This window comes from Hermetia illucens, chromosome 5 (genome assembly GCF_905115235.1).
Source record: "Hermetia illucens chromosome 5, iHerIll2.2.curated.20191125, whole genome shotgun sequence".
Lineage (NCBI taxonomy): Eukaryota > Metazoa > Arthropoda > Insecta > Diptera > Stratiomyidae > Hermetia > Hermetia illucens.
Genome location: NC_051853.1, coordinates 22,435,766 through 22,452,644, shown reverse-complemented (window position 1 = coordinate 22,452,644; position 16,879 = coordinate 22,435,766). Strand labels below are relative to the sequence as shown.

The 16,879-nt window shown below is 41.8% G+C and overlaps 2 protein-coding genes across 2 annotated transcripts in view; one reads left to right on the top strand and one right to left on the bottom strand.

Annotated features, from left to right (window-relative positions):
• Positions 1 to 16,879, top strand: part of LOC119657150 (tubby-related protein 4) — a 146,623-nt gene that overhangs the window by 57,822 nt on the left and 71,922 nt on the right. The window lies entirely within an intron of this gene.
• Positions 402 to 1,166, bottom strand: LOC119657153. The gene is made up of 2 exons (XM_038063929.1): positions 882 to 1,166; positions 402 to 661 (listed from the first exon to the last, which is right to left on the bottom strand). The coding sequence occupies exons 1-2, from the start codon at positions 1,125 to 1,127 to the stop codon at positions 470 to 472; spliced, it is 438 nt and encodes a 145-aa protein (XP_037919857.1). The 5' UTR covers positions 1,128 to 1,166; the 3' UTR covers positions 402 to 469.

The window sequence follows — 16,879 nt, the reverse complement described above, 5'->3', positions numbered from 1 at the left end:
ACCCTATTCTTGCTAAAACTTTAAAGGATTTTTTCAAATGCCTAAGGGGTCGTGGATTTGGTATACATTTACAGTCACACATAGCATGTAATTTCGATTTGACCAACCAGTCCGTATGAAGGACAAAGTGTATTTTTATTTTTCGTCCTTGTTTGTTCACTCGTTTTGATTTGTCCCATAAAAAATAAACCTAAAATTTTCCACCGCTTGTCACATGTTCTATCCACTTTGTTTCCAAGGTAAAAACAATTCCATCAAAATGATATTCAGCTTGCTCCAATCCATGTGGATACAATTAATTCCTTTTTTGGGTTACATGCACCTGACAGGAGTTTCAGCAAATAAGCGCAAATGCTATATCGCCATTTGAGCGTACACATTTATTTATACACGTTTATCCATTTGATGAATTTTTGCCGTTTATTACACCTGTAAGCCATCAAAAACACATTTTCGAACACAATCACAATCACACTCTCCTTTTATTATTGGAAAACACAATTTTCTTAGGCTTGCTATCCGCAGTGCCGGGTTGTTTTTTCATTGGCATTATTGAAAATCCATAGATGGCGATTTGAGCTTCGGCACGGGTTGAATTGATGAATTGTACTTCAGTCTTTGATAAGAAGTTGTCGTAAGTATGAATAACCTTGTCGAAACCCTTGAATATAATTAAAGGATCATTAAAGCTTCAGTAGGAATTGTTTGCTCAATGTGAAGGTTATTAGGAAAAGACTTGAAGGCACACCTACTCCCATGGCCTCAGTGCCGCTCAAATCTTTCCGAATGGCAATCTGATATATCCCTTTAAAACTTTAATAGAAATATTTGCTTTTATCAAATCTACTGCCAGAGGGGTAGCAAATATAAGTAACACTCACATCATAAACTGTCAGATTTGCAAATGTAAATGACAAATCCTCATATTGGAAGATGATTGATTGTGAAATGGGGACCGTTGAATTCGTTGTTCGCTCGTCCAAAATGAGAAGCTGGTCCCCGAGCTCCCTTTCGCCGAAACCCAACCACGTATGTTGTTCACTGGGTGGAATCCTCGCGGCGAAAGTACTCGAAGCTATAAGTAAAATACTACAAATGTTAGCACAGAAATTGCGAGCAACCTTCATTTTCGTCGCGTCTAATTGTCTCACTAAAACCCCACATTCATTGTAATCCACTATTTATAGAAAACGGCGAATATCGATTGTTTCAAGCGAAAATGCTTTCATGGATAGTTGAGTTGTTGACCAACCATTTCCATGGGAGAGATAAAGGAAAACATAATTTATAAATTAACTTTTAATTTTCCGGAAATAACCGGGGGTAAGTTGGAGGTAATTATTTCTTATCAAAGGCCATTTCGAACGTCCTCATTCATCTTAAGTACACATGTTTTGAGAACCGTGGAATTTCGGCTTCTTTCATAATTATCAGCAACTAAATGCATTGCTACTATGGAATTCATGCTGAATGGCCCACGCGGAATGGTATCAAATCAAAAATGTGAAAAGTTCCATTTAGTCTGCCTGAAATGTAATCACCACTCTGTGGGAAGCATGTCTCATGGAATGAATCATTTCACATAACATTTTCCAATAAAAAAATTATATTGACAAACACTCTTAATTAATAATATTAGAAGTTGCAATGATAGCGCTCCTCCCTCTCATTTTTGGGAGAAATTCTCATAAATTCCAGAGCAAAGAAGACTTCATGGGCAGTATAAGAGCCTCTGTTGGCTACTGTGAATATTCGATTCAGCGTCGATTGAACCCTTTCCGTTTCGGCACCATCTGAGTGGCTTCTTGGATTCATCCGTCACCTATCCAACCAGTATGCCCAATCAACTATAGTTTTTGTGTGTGTGGTGGGGGAGAAGCTATAGCTTCTGAGCACTCAGGCGGAATATTCCGGATTCGTTTACGCATCGTAGGAATTCCGTTAGTAAATGTGATGCTACCCATTGTAACTTGAGAACATCGGCACCAAAGATTTGATGCCTGATGCATCCATACGCGGAGCATTCACATTGGAAATGCTCCGTGGATTCCGCTTGAATAATTCCTATTCTGAACATATTCCCAATTAGTGAATTATGGCCTGTCAGAATGCCCACAATACTTCTGCAAGTCCTCCTGCTTTTCGGCACGATAAACTTTGTGGTATGCACGTTTGGTTCTGGCAGGAAAAGTTTGGTGTGTCGAGCAGCATTTAGGCTTTGTCACCTGTCACTGTGGGAAGCTTATTCCGAACTTTTGAAGACAGCCTTAGCCAATGCTACTGGTAATCCAATTCCTGGTTCCGATCCCGGCATGGGGGTGATTGACCCCTCTTTCGCTAAAGCATGCGAGATTTCATTTCCCTCTACGCCACAGTGACCACAGATACCCAGAGTAGTTCTACCAGTAGCTTACTCCAAACTAAAATTTTATTTTATTATATATATATATATTTCGGGAGCAACTTACTCCCTTCATCAGTACAAAGCTTTGTACCCCCCCCCCCTGTGTATTACCCTTATTGACATTTTGGGCTGGATCATCCGTACCCATAAGGATTAAGTTACCCGCCCACCGCAACCTATTGAGCCGGATTTTGTCCACAACCTGACGGTCATGGGACAACTCATACATTTCGTCGTTATCGTCCATCCTCATGTAGGATGCCAAAAATTCTTCGTAGGATTCTTCTCTCCCACGCGGCCAAAAGATCAAAATTTTTCTTGCTAAGTCCCCGTTGATGTGGCGTTTCGAGCGAAACGGTTTTTGAAGCTGACATAGGCTCTGTTGGCTGCCAACAACCGTGCATGGATTTCATCATCGTATTTATTATCGGTTGTGATTTTCGACTCTGTGATGGTGTCAAAGTTGTTGTCTCCTATCTTTATTTTTTCCGTTTGACCAGCTCGGTTTGATGTTATTGCTTGGTTGGTTTTTGGTTCTAACATTGTTGGTTGGTTATTGAGCAGTTTATCAAAATACTCAACCCATCACTCTATGCCCATTCTGTCGGAAATCAGATGTCCCTCTTTTCCTCGGCAGGATGAGCACCGAGGTGTGTAAGACTTCATCGTGCTGACTTGTTGGTAAAACTTCCGCGCCTGGTACTGTTGCTCCCTGTACTTTTCGAGTTCGTAGACCTATTGATTTCCTCAGGCTTCCGTTTTCGTCGGTGAGGTCGCTTCTTCGCTCGACGGAGCTCGTATTAAGTCTCCGCGTGTGCCTGCGTCCATTGAGAATGCAACATTACCCGGTATGCGGCATTTTTCCGTTCTGTTGCTCGCTTACATTCAACGTCGAACCAGCCGTTCCGACTTTTTTTGTGACTGGGGCCGGTATGTGTGGCCTTGTTCTCTTGTCTGAGATATGTACTGGATGTTGAGCTATGAAGATAGGAGGTTCCCTAAATGTGTATTTGGAGTTGGTCAAGCTCTGAAGAACTGCGTTATCCTTCCGCACCTCAGCGATTGCCGGAAAATCGACGGTGGCAGGGTTCTTGACGTCTGCAACACGTGACAAAGCGTCAGCAACCACGTTATCTTCTCCAGACACATGCTAAATGTCGGCAGTGAACTGGCTGATAAAACTCAATTGCCGAAGTTGACGAGGGGATGCTTCGTCGGGCTTTTGTTTTAAAGCAAAGGTTAGTGGCTTATGGTCCGTGAATAATGTGAACGGCGTGCCTTCAAGGAAGTGCCGGAAGTATTTAGTTGCGAGGTTCGCGGCAAATAACTCACGATCATAGGTGCTGGGGTTCCATTGAGCGGGATTGAGCTTTTTGGAGAAGAAGCTCAACGGCTGCCAGATTTGATTCACTTAGCTTAGAAGATTAGCACCTACGGCAATGTCAGAGGCATAAACGAATACAGCTAAAGGTGCATCTTACTGAGGGAATGCCAGAAGTGTAGTATCCATCAACTGTTCCTTGGTGGTCTCAAATGTATGAACAGCCTCTGGTAACCACACAATCAGACAGGAGGTTTTGGTTTTCGGCCCAGACAAGAAGGCCTTAAGGATTGATTAATGATGAGCGGCCTTGGGGAAGAAACGACCAAAGAAGTTTAACATGCCCAAGACCCATCTCAGATACTTAATAGTTTTCGGAAGCGGAATGCTCGAAATCGTTTGCCCCTTGACTGGGTCCGGTTGGATGCCTTATGGGTTATTTTTTTCAATTTTTGCTTCCAAATTTAACTTATGCACCGGCAATGACACGTGCATTTTTGTAGAATGACATGTGAAGGATCAAAGTGTTCGAAGAACTCCCCCTTATTTCCGAGCCTGGTTAGCACGTATCGACGGAACACTTCGATGGAGCTTCAGTGTTTGCGGGTTCCACGGTCAATTTCGCCAATTTTTTTGTTTTTTTTTGGTTTTTGGGATAGCTCTTCCCTCTAGGTCGTTTTCAGCCACGTTTAATGATGGTTTCATCATGGTAATTTAATTTAAGTCATTACAGAGCGCATTGATAATTAATTGCAATTGCGTCCTTGTAATTGGCAAAAGTCAGCATCAGAAGATCATTTGACCCCTTTAATCCTTTAAACCCATTCAGGAAGCGTCAAAAGTGGGTTGAAATTCAGATTTGAGGAGAATTCCGCCTACTTTCTCGATGGTTTGGTTCTCATGATGAAAAAAAATTACGGTGTGACCCCCCACCGAGGTTTTCTGGACAATTTGTTTCTATTAGGGACGGCTCCATAAAAATTTGTCGACCAAGATTTTTCACGTTCGCTTAAAAGGGCCCAAGTCATATAAGCTCCTTCTCCAATGTCCAGGCATGTTAGCCACATACTCCCAATTTTTATGATCCACTGACCCCTCTGTTTTGGACTATTATCCACACGACAGAGGTCACTCATCAAACGTTGCCTTGCCTTTGCCCTGAGAGCAGCGTGACCGAAGCGGCTACTGGATGATGTTCGCGCCCTCAAATAAATTCACAAATACGTCATGGGGACCCAAGTGGTCCGGGCCGCTATCAAAAAGATGGCTGGCTTAGCACTACCTTAACCCTCAAAATAAAAATTAAAAGCAGAACGCTTTGGCGGGCTTAGGCGGATTTTCGTTCCACACAATTCGCACTCATAACATTTTTTGTGAATTTATGTAAACGGCACCCAGTTATCACTTCGGTTGCGCTGCTGCCAGGATAGCAGTGGGGCAGCTTCTAAAAAGTTTCCTATGTCCTAGATGAAGTTGCAAATCTCTCTATCCAGAGTTTTGTACTCTGGCAATGGTCATTGGCACAATCCATTGTGCACCAATATAATGATTCATTGTCCGCGCTCTTTTACTTGTGGCATTTGTTTCGTTGAATTGCATTCTATTTATTACATTTAAAGTTTCGGTCCATACACTCACTTATTAATTTGCCTCCCTAAGAGCTGCCCCCCTTAACCCCAACTAATTACGATTGCATTATATAGAATATCGCATTATCGGGTATCAAAGTATCAGTAAGAGATTTTCGATATTTAGCCCTATAACCTCAAAACCGTAATTCTGTTCCACTTCCTACCCATAAGAAGAAGTCAATTAACTTTCCAATTAACTTCAAGCCAGAGAAAGTCGGCTAAACTTCCAAGTCAACAAAAGCTGGTATCAACATCGTTTCAGCGACACCACCAGAACCACTAGCAAACTACGCTCTTGCAACAAACCCGGAATATAATCCTTTTTTCCTCTTCACCGATAAGGATTATTAAATGGAAAAAATCGATCGACCACTCGACTACACTTCACCGTAGTATTCCAAATCCGAAGGAATATCCAGCCAGGCATCTTAACCGACGGCAAAGTGTTTTCCGTCCGTGTGGAAAACTCCCAACAGTATAACGTGCATGAAAGAATGGGCTAATAGCATAATGGCACTTCGCTACTTTATCATCTTTAGGCAAGAGTACTCGGGCCCCTCTCACAATTGATTGTATTATAGCGGCCATCAAAATAGGTATCCCTTGCATGGAAATCTAGGGACAGGTTTAACTAGAGACGCTGAAAATTTTCCTCCCCAAAGAAATATGGTAGCTTGATCACGTTGAGTAGCCTCCAGTGCTGTGAGTAGAGAGAAGACTTTTAAGCACGTTTAGCCTTTTGGTGAGCTTGCCTAGATAATATTGTGAACTGGAATTAGGTGAATGTTTTTGATTTGCGGGTCCCGTGCACGTCACTTTTAATGAAGATAAATTTTTGTTGGGAAATTACAATGCAATTTTCCCTTTAACACTTGGTAGGTCGTTTTTGTATTCGGTTTCCTCACTCATTAGTTCACACAAAAAACCAATCAGCAAATGATTTCCGTCCCATTTAGTGCTCTTTCATGCTGAGGCAATCACTTCCGATGCTTCCAATTCCAAGTTATCTTCGGCACGTGGCTATGTTTGAGGAAGATATCTGAATCAGAAAGTTGCAACCTACAGTTTCTCACAGCAAGAATCCGCATAGTTTGCTTGTAGAGTAATTTAGAAACATGTTCTAATATAGGCATAAGCATGTGCGTCCTTACGTGAAAAAGAAGAACTTAGTGGAGGAAATAGCTTCTAGTTTTCATGAAAAGCACCCCCTACGGTGGTTGTCTTGATTTAATCAGTTCGAAGTGAATTTAGTAATCAAGGACTTTCTTCAGGGATTGAAATATTTTCGAATTCACTACGAGTTAGATAATAAACCAATGCTTAATATGAGATTACCTGAATGAATTTCCTACTTAATCTAAATTTAGATATTGATCCAAAAACAAGTTGGAGAGCAGAGACTTGACACTTCAGATGCAAACGATTTTGTGTGGAGTTTTTCGACTGTGCCACCAATCCTACTAACCTATAATATCGTAAGGCAAGGTGAATTCTCACAATAAGCACGGTTTCAATGTCTATAGCTTTGTTATTTATAGCAGAAGCTACATGAAACTTTCCAAAGCAAGCAAGCAAACAAGTGTGGGCATATTCTTCATGGAGTGCATTTATAAGCTGTCCACTTTTCGTTTTAGTTAACGGCTTTGTCCCTGTAGTCAGCCAACTGGTATTGGGGAACTTTTGGGGCCTAGACGCATCAATATAATGACGGATTTTTCGACTATGCAGCTTCTAGGAATAAGTCTTGTCCCATTTTCGGCTAACGTTTTGAGCCTCCGCTCCCTTATTTTGGCATAGTATTTACTTAAAATTTTAGTTTGATACCCCAACCGGTTCTATGCAGGCCCTTGGTCCTTATCATCTCTATCCTCAAGAGCGGAGACCCTTCTCTCCTTCTCTCCTCTTGCTACAAAATCCTAGAAGGATACGCCGACGACTAGTTGACCGCGCACCTCAGTCACCTCATTAGCAAAGAGCAGCATGGTTTCGTGAAGCATAGATCTACGGTTTCAAACCTTCTGGTCTTTACCAACTTTGTTTCTAAATGCTTTAATTCACGACAGGAGGTACCGTTGACCATAACATTCTCCTTTCTAAACTTTCATTACTAGACTTCCCTCCTTCAGTCATCGTCTGGCTTTTCTCCTATCTCTCATACCTTTCTTGCAAAACTTCTTTTCATAATTACTCACCTCGTTCCTTCTCTCCTTCCTCCGGTATTCCCCAGGGTTCTATACTTGGCCCGCTACTTTTCCTGTTTTTTATCAATGACCTCGCCTCCATCCACACCTGCCCGTATTTGCTTTACGCAGACGACCTTAAATTGTTTGCCTCTGTTTCGGCTTCGCTGGACTGTGCTATCTTACAGTCACTAACTGGTTCATCGTTCTGATGCCTGGGTGCGCAAGATCGTGTACTAGGTGGAATACTTCCTTGCGAAAATTGGCCGGAATAAATGGCCTTTTCTGATGTCTCGCAGAGTAAATAGGAGTTTGAGCCGAAGATAGGGAACTCCTTGAACTTGTATTTGGAGTTTGTCCTCAGCTCTAAAGCTCTGCGTGGTCTCCCTGCGCCTCGGCGATTGCCTTATAATTGACCGTGGCGGGGACTGTAATCTCCCAGATTCGTTATATAGCGCCTGCAACTACATTGTCTTTTCCAGACACATATTGGATCTTGGCAGTAAGCTGTTGATGAAGGTCAGTTGCCAAAGTTGGTTATTTAAGCGCAAACGTTAGGCGCTTATTATCCGTGAACACAATGAACAGGCTGCCATCAAGGGAGAAACGGAAGTATTTAATAGAAAGGTATGTGGTGAGTAACTCACGATCGTGCTTTATTTGCGTTGAGCTGAGTTGAATTGTTTAGAAAAGGAACCCAGCGGTTGCCAGACTTAGTTTACCCGTTGGTGAAAAACGGCACCTACCGCTATGTCTGAGGCATCGACGAATACGGCTAGGGGTGTATCTGGCCGAGGAAATGCCAGTACCATCAACCAGCTGTTATTTAACAGTTTCAAACGCCTGGACGGTCTCAGTAGACCACGCAACCTCGCGGAAGTCTTTTGCGTTGGACCCAGCCACATAAGCGCTGAGGATCGCTTGGTGATGGGCGAGAAACGACCATAGAAGTTTAACATTCCCATGAAGTTTCACCGCGGTTAACAGGGGAAAGATTCGGATCGTTTCAACTTTGTCTGGGTCTAGTTGAATTCTGTCAGGGGTGATCATGTGTACCTGCTTTTGTAGGAATTTGCAGTTTTCAACGTTTAGAACGAGCCCGCTCTCAAGGAGACGTTGAAAATGCACCTATATGCTCGAAGCGTGCTATAAACTGTAACTGAAGATATTCCGTGAAACGATCCACCAACACAATCCTATCAAACCTGATGGAATAGTAGGTCGTGGCTTTGTTGATTCTGGATGTGTCCAATATCCGTCGAAGCGCTATTGCCTTTTGATATCTACAATGCCAGAAAAATTAAAGTTTTCTGTACAAGCGAAAGCACATCCGCTTGCACCGGCGATTCGATCGAAAAGGGACTATTGCGCGCCGGCCCCGTGTCAGGGCACCAGCCGCGGCGGCGGCTGTACAGTACGTCGGGGGAGTCGAATTCACCACGGCAATGCAGTCGTCTGAATATGCAGACACCTATAATCCCCGCAGGACCTGCATTCGTCCTTTGGCTTAGGGACCATATGGAGTAGAGATGGCCAACAGCTACTAGGAGGTCTAAAAATATCTTGTTTCATGAGATCATCGAATTCTTTCTTTGCAACAGCTAGCTCCTCGAGTGATAAGGGACGCACCTTTGGGAAGATCGGGGAGCCTGTAGTATTGTTTTGGTGCTGCTGCTTAACCGACTAGTAGATACTACTTTCAGTAGTGGTGTTGCAATATTTTCGAAGAAGTGCGCAAATGCGATAGTGGGCCCGAAAACACTGCCCACAATGGAAAGGGTGTTTTTGGCCCGGGTGAAATTTTTTCTGACAACTTCAAAGAGGTTGCGGGGTCTATCAAGGCTCTATTCTGAAGGTCCACCAGCAGCCCATAGTCACAGGAAATTTGCGGCAAAATTGGGGGTGCTTATATCTTGCTTCGAAAACATCCGGCGCAATCCGAGACTCACGTCCACCTGCCTGTAGCCGCAAATACGGATCGGAGAGGAGGCCACAGCAAACAGTCGCAAGTTTTGCGGTCTTGTGTGTGCTCTCCGAGCGTCATTGCAACCACAGACATTTTAAAGGCTCTGAGCCGACCTTATACCCACCCAGCTGCCTCATTTGTTGAAGCGACTGCCTGAAACTACGTCCTGCGTCAACAAGTGACTCAGCTTCACTTCCTCACTTACTAACATCCGACATAAGAGCTGCTCCTTCACAGAAAAGAGACAGAAAAGAGTTTTACTATGAACCCCCCTCCTCCCAAGCTTGAGACGGGCTTCTCGGTTGTTGCCTACAGACTGTTGCGGCGAATAATCGAACGGATGCAGCTAGGGCATGAGAAAATGCTTGCTGGTTGTAGCGGAACAACTGGTGGTATAATGCTTGATTTGTTAATGCCTGTCAAAGAGTCGACGTTGCTGGAGTTCCCTATGATGGCAATCCTGGCTTTCGGGGTTACCACTGTGGTTAAGCACCTCACTATTCTTTCACCTCTTTCAGTATTTTTGCTGTGTTGTTCTGAGATGAAGGTTTTCCCGCTTTTGAAAACTCGTACTCTCTATCTTTTCCAATCTCAACAGTTGAGACTGATAATACTCATAGAAAAAGGAACCTTGAACTATCTTAAGGAATTTAGTGAAAACAGCGAAGTCAACCTGAGGAGCTGCACTCCGCAGAAGTTACGGCAAGAAGAAAGAACCGTACCGAACCGGCCTCGTGCTAGGCCGCTAGATGTATCGACGGTAGTTCAGTGCCTCGGCGGCACACTACTGATGATGCAGTGGGGATCACAGAGCATCTCCGCAATCTGGTACAAGACTGGGACAAGTCCTGTGGAACGTCTCCTGCATTGTAACATCCACAGCTCTGCTATCGAATCCTAGCGCCACCTCCACGCGGAGATCACTGGTCCAAAACTGACACCAAAACAGCAGACGGAGGAGTTTGAAAGCGAGCTTTCTGCGCAGAAGAAAAATATCTAGACCGGCCCTCCTGGTAGGGGGAAAATATCAACGTGTGCGGGAACTTAGGATGCAACCTCATATACATGCCTCAATCATATATTCTAATTACTGACACCTCGGAGTCTCACTTAAAAAAAACTGTGAATGTCTCAGATTTTTCCACAAAGACATCCAGTCCGAATAAGGAAGTCTCGACACGTAAGCAACCATGTAAAAATGCTATATATGTATCAACCATAAAAAAACAGATAAAAAGAAAATATATGGTACATAAATGATACTAATTCTGAATCACACTACCTTGAGCAAAAACAGTTGAACTTTAGACCTTGCCTCTATTTACCTTCGTTTGGCAGCTTTTCCAGATTGAGTTAAATGAATGAGCACAAGCATTCTCCAAGTGATTAAGAATGAAAAGAATCGGAAATGCAGCAATTCCGAGGAGAAGGGAGAATTAGAACGCAAACACTTTTCAGGTCGTATTAACTCAAGAACATAACTGGAGGTAAGTGCAGCTGAAGCTAAGTGTGGGTATGCAACTCAGCAAGGAAACGCGCCCCTTCCAAATCAGCACCCCAGGTAATACTATTGTGCTACGATTTTGGCGTTAGAACTGGTTTCTGTAGGCATATATGACATCCTTCGTCAGTATTTTCAGAACTATCTGTTTACAATTCCCAATCGAGCAGAAAACATTTTCCTGAATTGTTTTCAGTGAATTATAGGAGTACTAAATGTCAATTTATTTGAATGGCTAGATTGGATAGAATGAATGAATGGATTGGAGAGGAGGCACCCACTCTGACAGCAATCCTTATCAATTTATTTTCAGAACAATTTAAACGAGAGCTCGTCAACTTTGCTAATTATTTCTTTATCCCTTCACAATCGCAAGGCATTGAGTCAGCCACGTATGGCTTCAATATTATCCTTGTTATTGTACTTTCTCTAACATTCTCATGTACACAAAGCTCACGAACCTGGATATCATTAGCAAGCGTCAAAGCATTTGTTTCATTCTGCCAAGCCTGTCAATTAAAATGGAAAGCCCTATTCAGAAGGGTTGAAGTGCATTACAGCTCGAAACGTATACCGGCACGTCCTGAATTTATTCACGTTTATGTCCGCACACGAAGCACTTTGCTCGTAAAAGTGGAATTCACCCTTTCAAGTATTTCTTTTGTAATGATTGCAACCTGGGAATGCACTTAAGGTGTACACGTTGGAGCTGGGAAAAAAGCATAACGTGGAATGTAGACCAGACCACCCTCACTCCTTTGATTCAACTATCTCGAGAAAGCGAGTTCATTGTGATTGAGATAATGAATTTTATTCACGTGGAAAATTCACGTTTCTCGAGGTTTTACACATTTTCTGTCTTCAACTTAATGCAATTCAGAAATTTTCTTAATAATCACCTTGGCAGGGCACAGTGAATCGAATTATAAAACGGACAGTTGGCGAAAATGCCTGGAAAAACGTAGAAATACATATAAACGTGCTAATCTCATTTCGAGACCGAATTTTCCTAAAATTATTCTTTATCATATTTAAGACATAACCGTGGAAAAATAATGAATAATTTATGAGCACGGAACACGTTAAATTATTTATAAAAACATAAAAATTTTATTTCAAATAATTCCTGCCAGTGACTCCTATATCTATCATATGATAGACTGGTATGCCAGTGTCGGGAAATTATATCCACATCTTTGGGCATTTGATGGCATCAGCACTACTATATTTCCACAAACAGTTCAAAAAGCATATGTAAATCCACTTTGCACGCCAACATATTCGTATATAGTACGTAGTATGTGCGGACACCCTACATGAAAGACTGTAAAATGCAGACAAAAATGAATGCACAGACAATAAAGCTTGGCTCAGCCTTTTGAATTATTTATATTCATCCTGGACGTAAAAGGAAGCTTGTAGTATCCTTCTACCATTGAAAATTATTTATAATGATTTACGCAACATTAATGGAGATATTTTTAGCGTGTGATTGCAATGAAAACAACTTCAGAGCTTTTGATTCAACACGCGATGCAATTGGACTTTTTACGTCAATAGACTTCAACGTTACTCGTATTTTCATAATAAATTACGAAAAGTATATTTTTGGTATCTCAATAGGTAAAAACGTAAAAGCGAAAGATATTACATGTTCTACAAATAAACTCGTCTAAAACAGGACAAAAGGATTTTTCTCAGAAAACTTCCATGCTTCAGACTGCTAAGTTCTTATATCATCTTAGGAATACAACCTTCAGATATAAATGGTTCCTTCGTAACATATCCTCGTTAAAGCAGGCTTCTTATTACCCCCACTTCAGGCGCCTAAAGCCAATATAATTGTATATTTTCCATGGCTTAATTGCCAACAATGTTAGGTATTTTTAGCCAATTTATCTAGTCAGCCTTAGTAAGTTCCAGTTAAATGCTAATTGCTAATTTTGATTACACTTTCTAGAAACATTTCGAAGATTAAGGATGGTCGAGAATCCTCCTTTAATTTCATTGGATTGATTTTCACCTCATTATTGATTTCCCTCGTGGTAGATTGATTCCTTATTAAATAGAAACTTGCATTAATAAGTTGTTCTCCTTATGTATTACGGTAAGAATAATTGATTGACTTAGAAAACCTTTTTCAATCAAATGAAGGAGTTGTTGATCTGAAATGCATATTGATAAGAAGCTTTCACATTTTGCTAGTTGATTCTTCAAAATGTGTGCTGCATTGACCATTATGGCTTGATTTACATGGTTTCTATTTAACTCTTGGTGGGATATAGCGCGTCAATAACCACCTCTCCCTCCTGGACCTCCCGAGATGCCCGCAATCCTTCTCTACCAAGTACTCTTAGGCCGACACACTCGTCGTTCATCTTGAGAGAGTGAATTCCACTGCATGCCGTAAACAACTATGCAATTGTCGTTCCTCCTTAATGTGTAACATATCCACTGTCACTTCCGTCTTCAGATCACAACGCACACGGGTAGCAGGCCTGTGCGCCGACCAGGTGTTTCGTTTACAATAGTATCATACCAGCGTACACCGATAATATGACGCAAACAGTTGTTGACAAAGGCTTGGAGCTTTCGAGTGACAGGGGGGTTAGTTTCCATATGCTACTCCCATATAGCAGCACGGAAAGCACACTACAAAGCTGCATTTCCAGATTTTGGACAAAGCAGCGTAAGCGGATTCATGGGGCAACAAACGGTATCCGGTCCAGGCCACCCTTAGGAACTGCAGACATCGCGGTTTTGCATCGAAATGCACCAATTCGATATCGTCTACGCCATTCTCCATCTAAGACAGGGTTTGCCACGTCTTCTTTTTCTCCCATAAATATTGCCCTTATAGACTTTCCGGGCTGGATCATACTTACCCATACGGACTAGGTAAACCGTCCACCGTAAACAAACGGTGGTGGTATTGCTTATAAATAAATCTTATAGAAATTTTTGCGCCTGATGTGGTTACTTCCTGTATTTCTCGAGTTTATAGACTCGTTGTTTCTTCCTGGCTTCCTTTCTCGATCTGTGAAGTCGCTTCTTCATTCGATGGAGTTGGTGATACGCCTCTGCGAGTGCCCGCGTTTCTTGTGAGTGCAACATTCTTCTGTTCCGTTGCTAATTTACATTTATTGTCGAACCATCCGTTCCGAACTTTTTGCGGCTGGGACCAAGTATATTTGTGGCCGTATCAATGATACTGTCCTTCAGGTGATTGTGAAGATCATTTGTTGATGCTTAATTTCCAGGACCTCTGTTAGATGCAGTTATTGCGGCATCCATGTTCTCCTTATAGCTGTTACGAAAGGCTGTGTTGTGAATAGCTGCAGTATTCTTTCTCACCTGATTGTCAGAGGGGATTCTAGGCGCTGTTGTAATTCGAGTCCGGAGCACAATGATACAACATCGTTTGTGAACCGAGCCTATATGTTCTGACACTCATCAAGGCTGAGAATTGGCGGCTTTCAGTCAACACGTGGTGAATTTGTTGGAAAATGACCTCGTCTGAAGAGACCCATGTAGGTTTGTGGACCGCTTTGCGCATAAACCAGGCACTTCCAACAGCCATTTCGTACAATACTGCTAACTGAATAATCCCGTTATCATTGGTGTTTTTATGTAACCTATGGGAGCTGGCGTATCGCCAGAATATGGGCTCATCCCTACTTTACTGCTAAAATCTTCAAATATGGTTTTGATATCTTACTTGGGTCAAGCTTCGAGGGCCTCTTGGAAGATATCCTTCTCTGACTCTGCAGCCTCCTCTGTAGGGGCGGGAACGTTAATGAAACTTTTATTTCGACATCGCAAACGCAGAGCCTTTCGATTTTATTTTCGAAGCCGGAGATAGGGAGAACTCGTTGAGCCCTCAAACTGGGAATCCTGATTTTGTTAATGTTTATATTCAGTCCAACTCTGCCTGCCTCTATTTCCAAATCCAGAGCCATTTGACCAAGAGGCATAGCCCGGTAAGAGAGCAAACAAATGTCATCATAGTATTCGGTGTGTTCAAGGAAAGATCCAGACAAGGCAGCATGAAGAGCGTTACCAATAACTAGAAGAAATAATATCGGCGACAAGATGCATCCCAGGCGATCTTCGCTTTCGACCACAAATTCCTCCGAGATTTTATCTAGGTGCAGCGCGTGTACCTATCGAATAAATCAATACGCGAGCCAAATGGTGATTGCAAATAAAAAAAAAAGTAACAGCTCAGCCGTTTGCGTGGAGCTATAAGCCTCCGGATCAGAGTGCAGCCATCGAAAGGGAAGATCCACGACAGATCGCATCCACTGTCTGTATTTTTCCTACCCCAGATGTTTGATGAAGCGCGAGCTTTGAGGTTCCCTCCCTGCCTCAGCATGTTCAGGCCATTTTATTCGAGGATGCCCCTAATAATGGGAGTTTTGTGAGACTGGAGAGGAGAAGGAGGAAAGGAAGTCCTCAAATTAGAGAAATTTAGTTCGACTTCATTTATAGTTCAGGGTTTTCTTTCAAAGAAAATCGAAACATAAAAAAAATAATAAATCTTTCAAACAAGGAAAAAAGAAAGAAATATTGCTATAGCATAAACAGAAAGAAATAAAGATGCAAAACAAAATAAGTGAAAGAAAATATAAGAACCTAAGAATGAATTTAAAACAATTAAAATAAAATATCAAAATATGAAAAATAAAAAAGGAAAATAAATAAAAAAATAAAATACCAAAAAAACATGGTGATAAATGATTCCAAACATTCAAAAAACTAACGTAGCCTCTTTTCCTTCCGAGCTCTGAAGGTCCAGCTCCCAGATAATTGTGTGTAAAATCTAACTATAATATAAATATAAAATAAAACCAGTATATCACCGATTTCAAGGAATTCCAATACATAACTCTAACTTCCGTTATATCTTCATTGCAAAACCTCTACGTATATTTAATTGCCTTCATCCACAAAAAAATTTCCGAAAATTGTTGGCGGATTTTCAGTTTACAAGTCCCGAACTGATGAAGGATCACTGACGGTCAGGCCACGAAATGCTAGGCTGATCTTTTCATTTGGGCTGCAAGAACTCGACGACCTCCGAGACTGTTAATTAGATGAGCTGCCTTACTCGCACAAAACCCTGCACCTTCACTTTCGTCTGCCAAAAAAAAACCTAAAAACGGTCACATTGCTCTTTCAACAAAAGAAAACCAATCTCTTCTGCTCTGTCCAGCTAATCAACTGTCAACCTCCATCAGCCGGTCCTGGCCCCGGTGGTTCCTACTCTCGTTAATCCCGATCTTGAACTTCAAAATTCATCGTCAGCACAGCAAAAGCAACAACTACAACCATTTGCATTGGATTGTTTAGTTGTTTATGAGGATCAACGAACAATTTTCCCGGCCAATTTTCGTTTGCACCATTCAAAAATTATAAATAAAATGTGGGATTGTTCAAATGAAATTCTATTCTTGAGTTTTGGGGAAAAGGGACCAATTATTACGTTATTTTGTTTTAAATAAGGAAAATTATTTATTTTAAATATTAGATGTTAAATACTAATGGAATAGGAATTATGAAATTGAGAGGGGCAATTGACTGACATATTATTGAATACTCTTGTCTGATTGACCTGGAAAAACATGAATGAAATATTATCCATGTTACAAAGTCGCGGACACCACAGGGTATAAATTGAAACGTCTCGACCTGTGCTGCCGTCAGTTCTGAGATTTCATGCAAAAGGGGGGAAGGTGAGAGTACGAGGGTTGGAAAGGGATCACTTCTTTCATGGACCCATTCTCAGAAGCTATCCAAACGAAAAATTGTAAAGCACGAAGCTGCCACAATACGCTGCCTAGGCTGCGAAATCCTCTCCATACCAATATCTGCTT

What these genes read in the sequence shown, in the direction of transcription:
- LOC119657153 (XM_038063929.1), bottom strand. Translation starts at nt 1,127, where the DNA reads ATGAAGGTTGCTCGCAATTTCTGTGCTAACATTTGTAGTATTTTACTT. An exon ending in CAAATCTGACAGTTTATGAT is followed by an intron (nt 662 to 881) that starts GTGAGTGTTACT and finishes ATTATATTCAAG; the next exon opens with GGTTTCGACAAGGTTATTCA.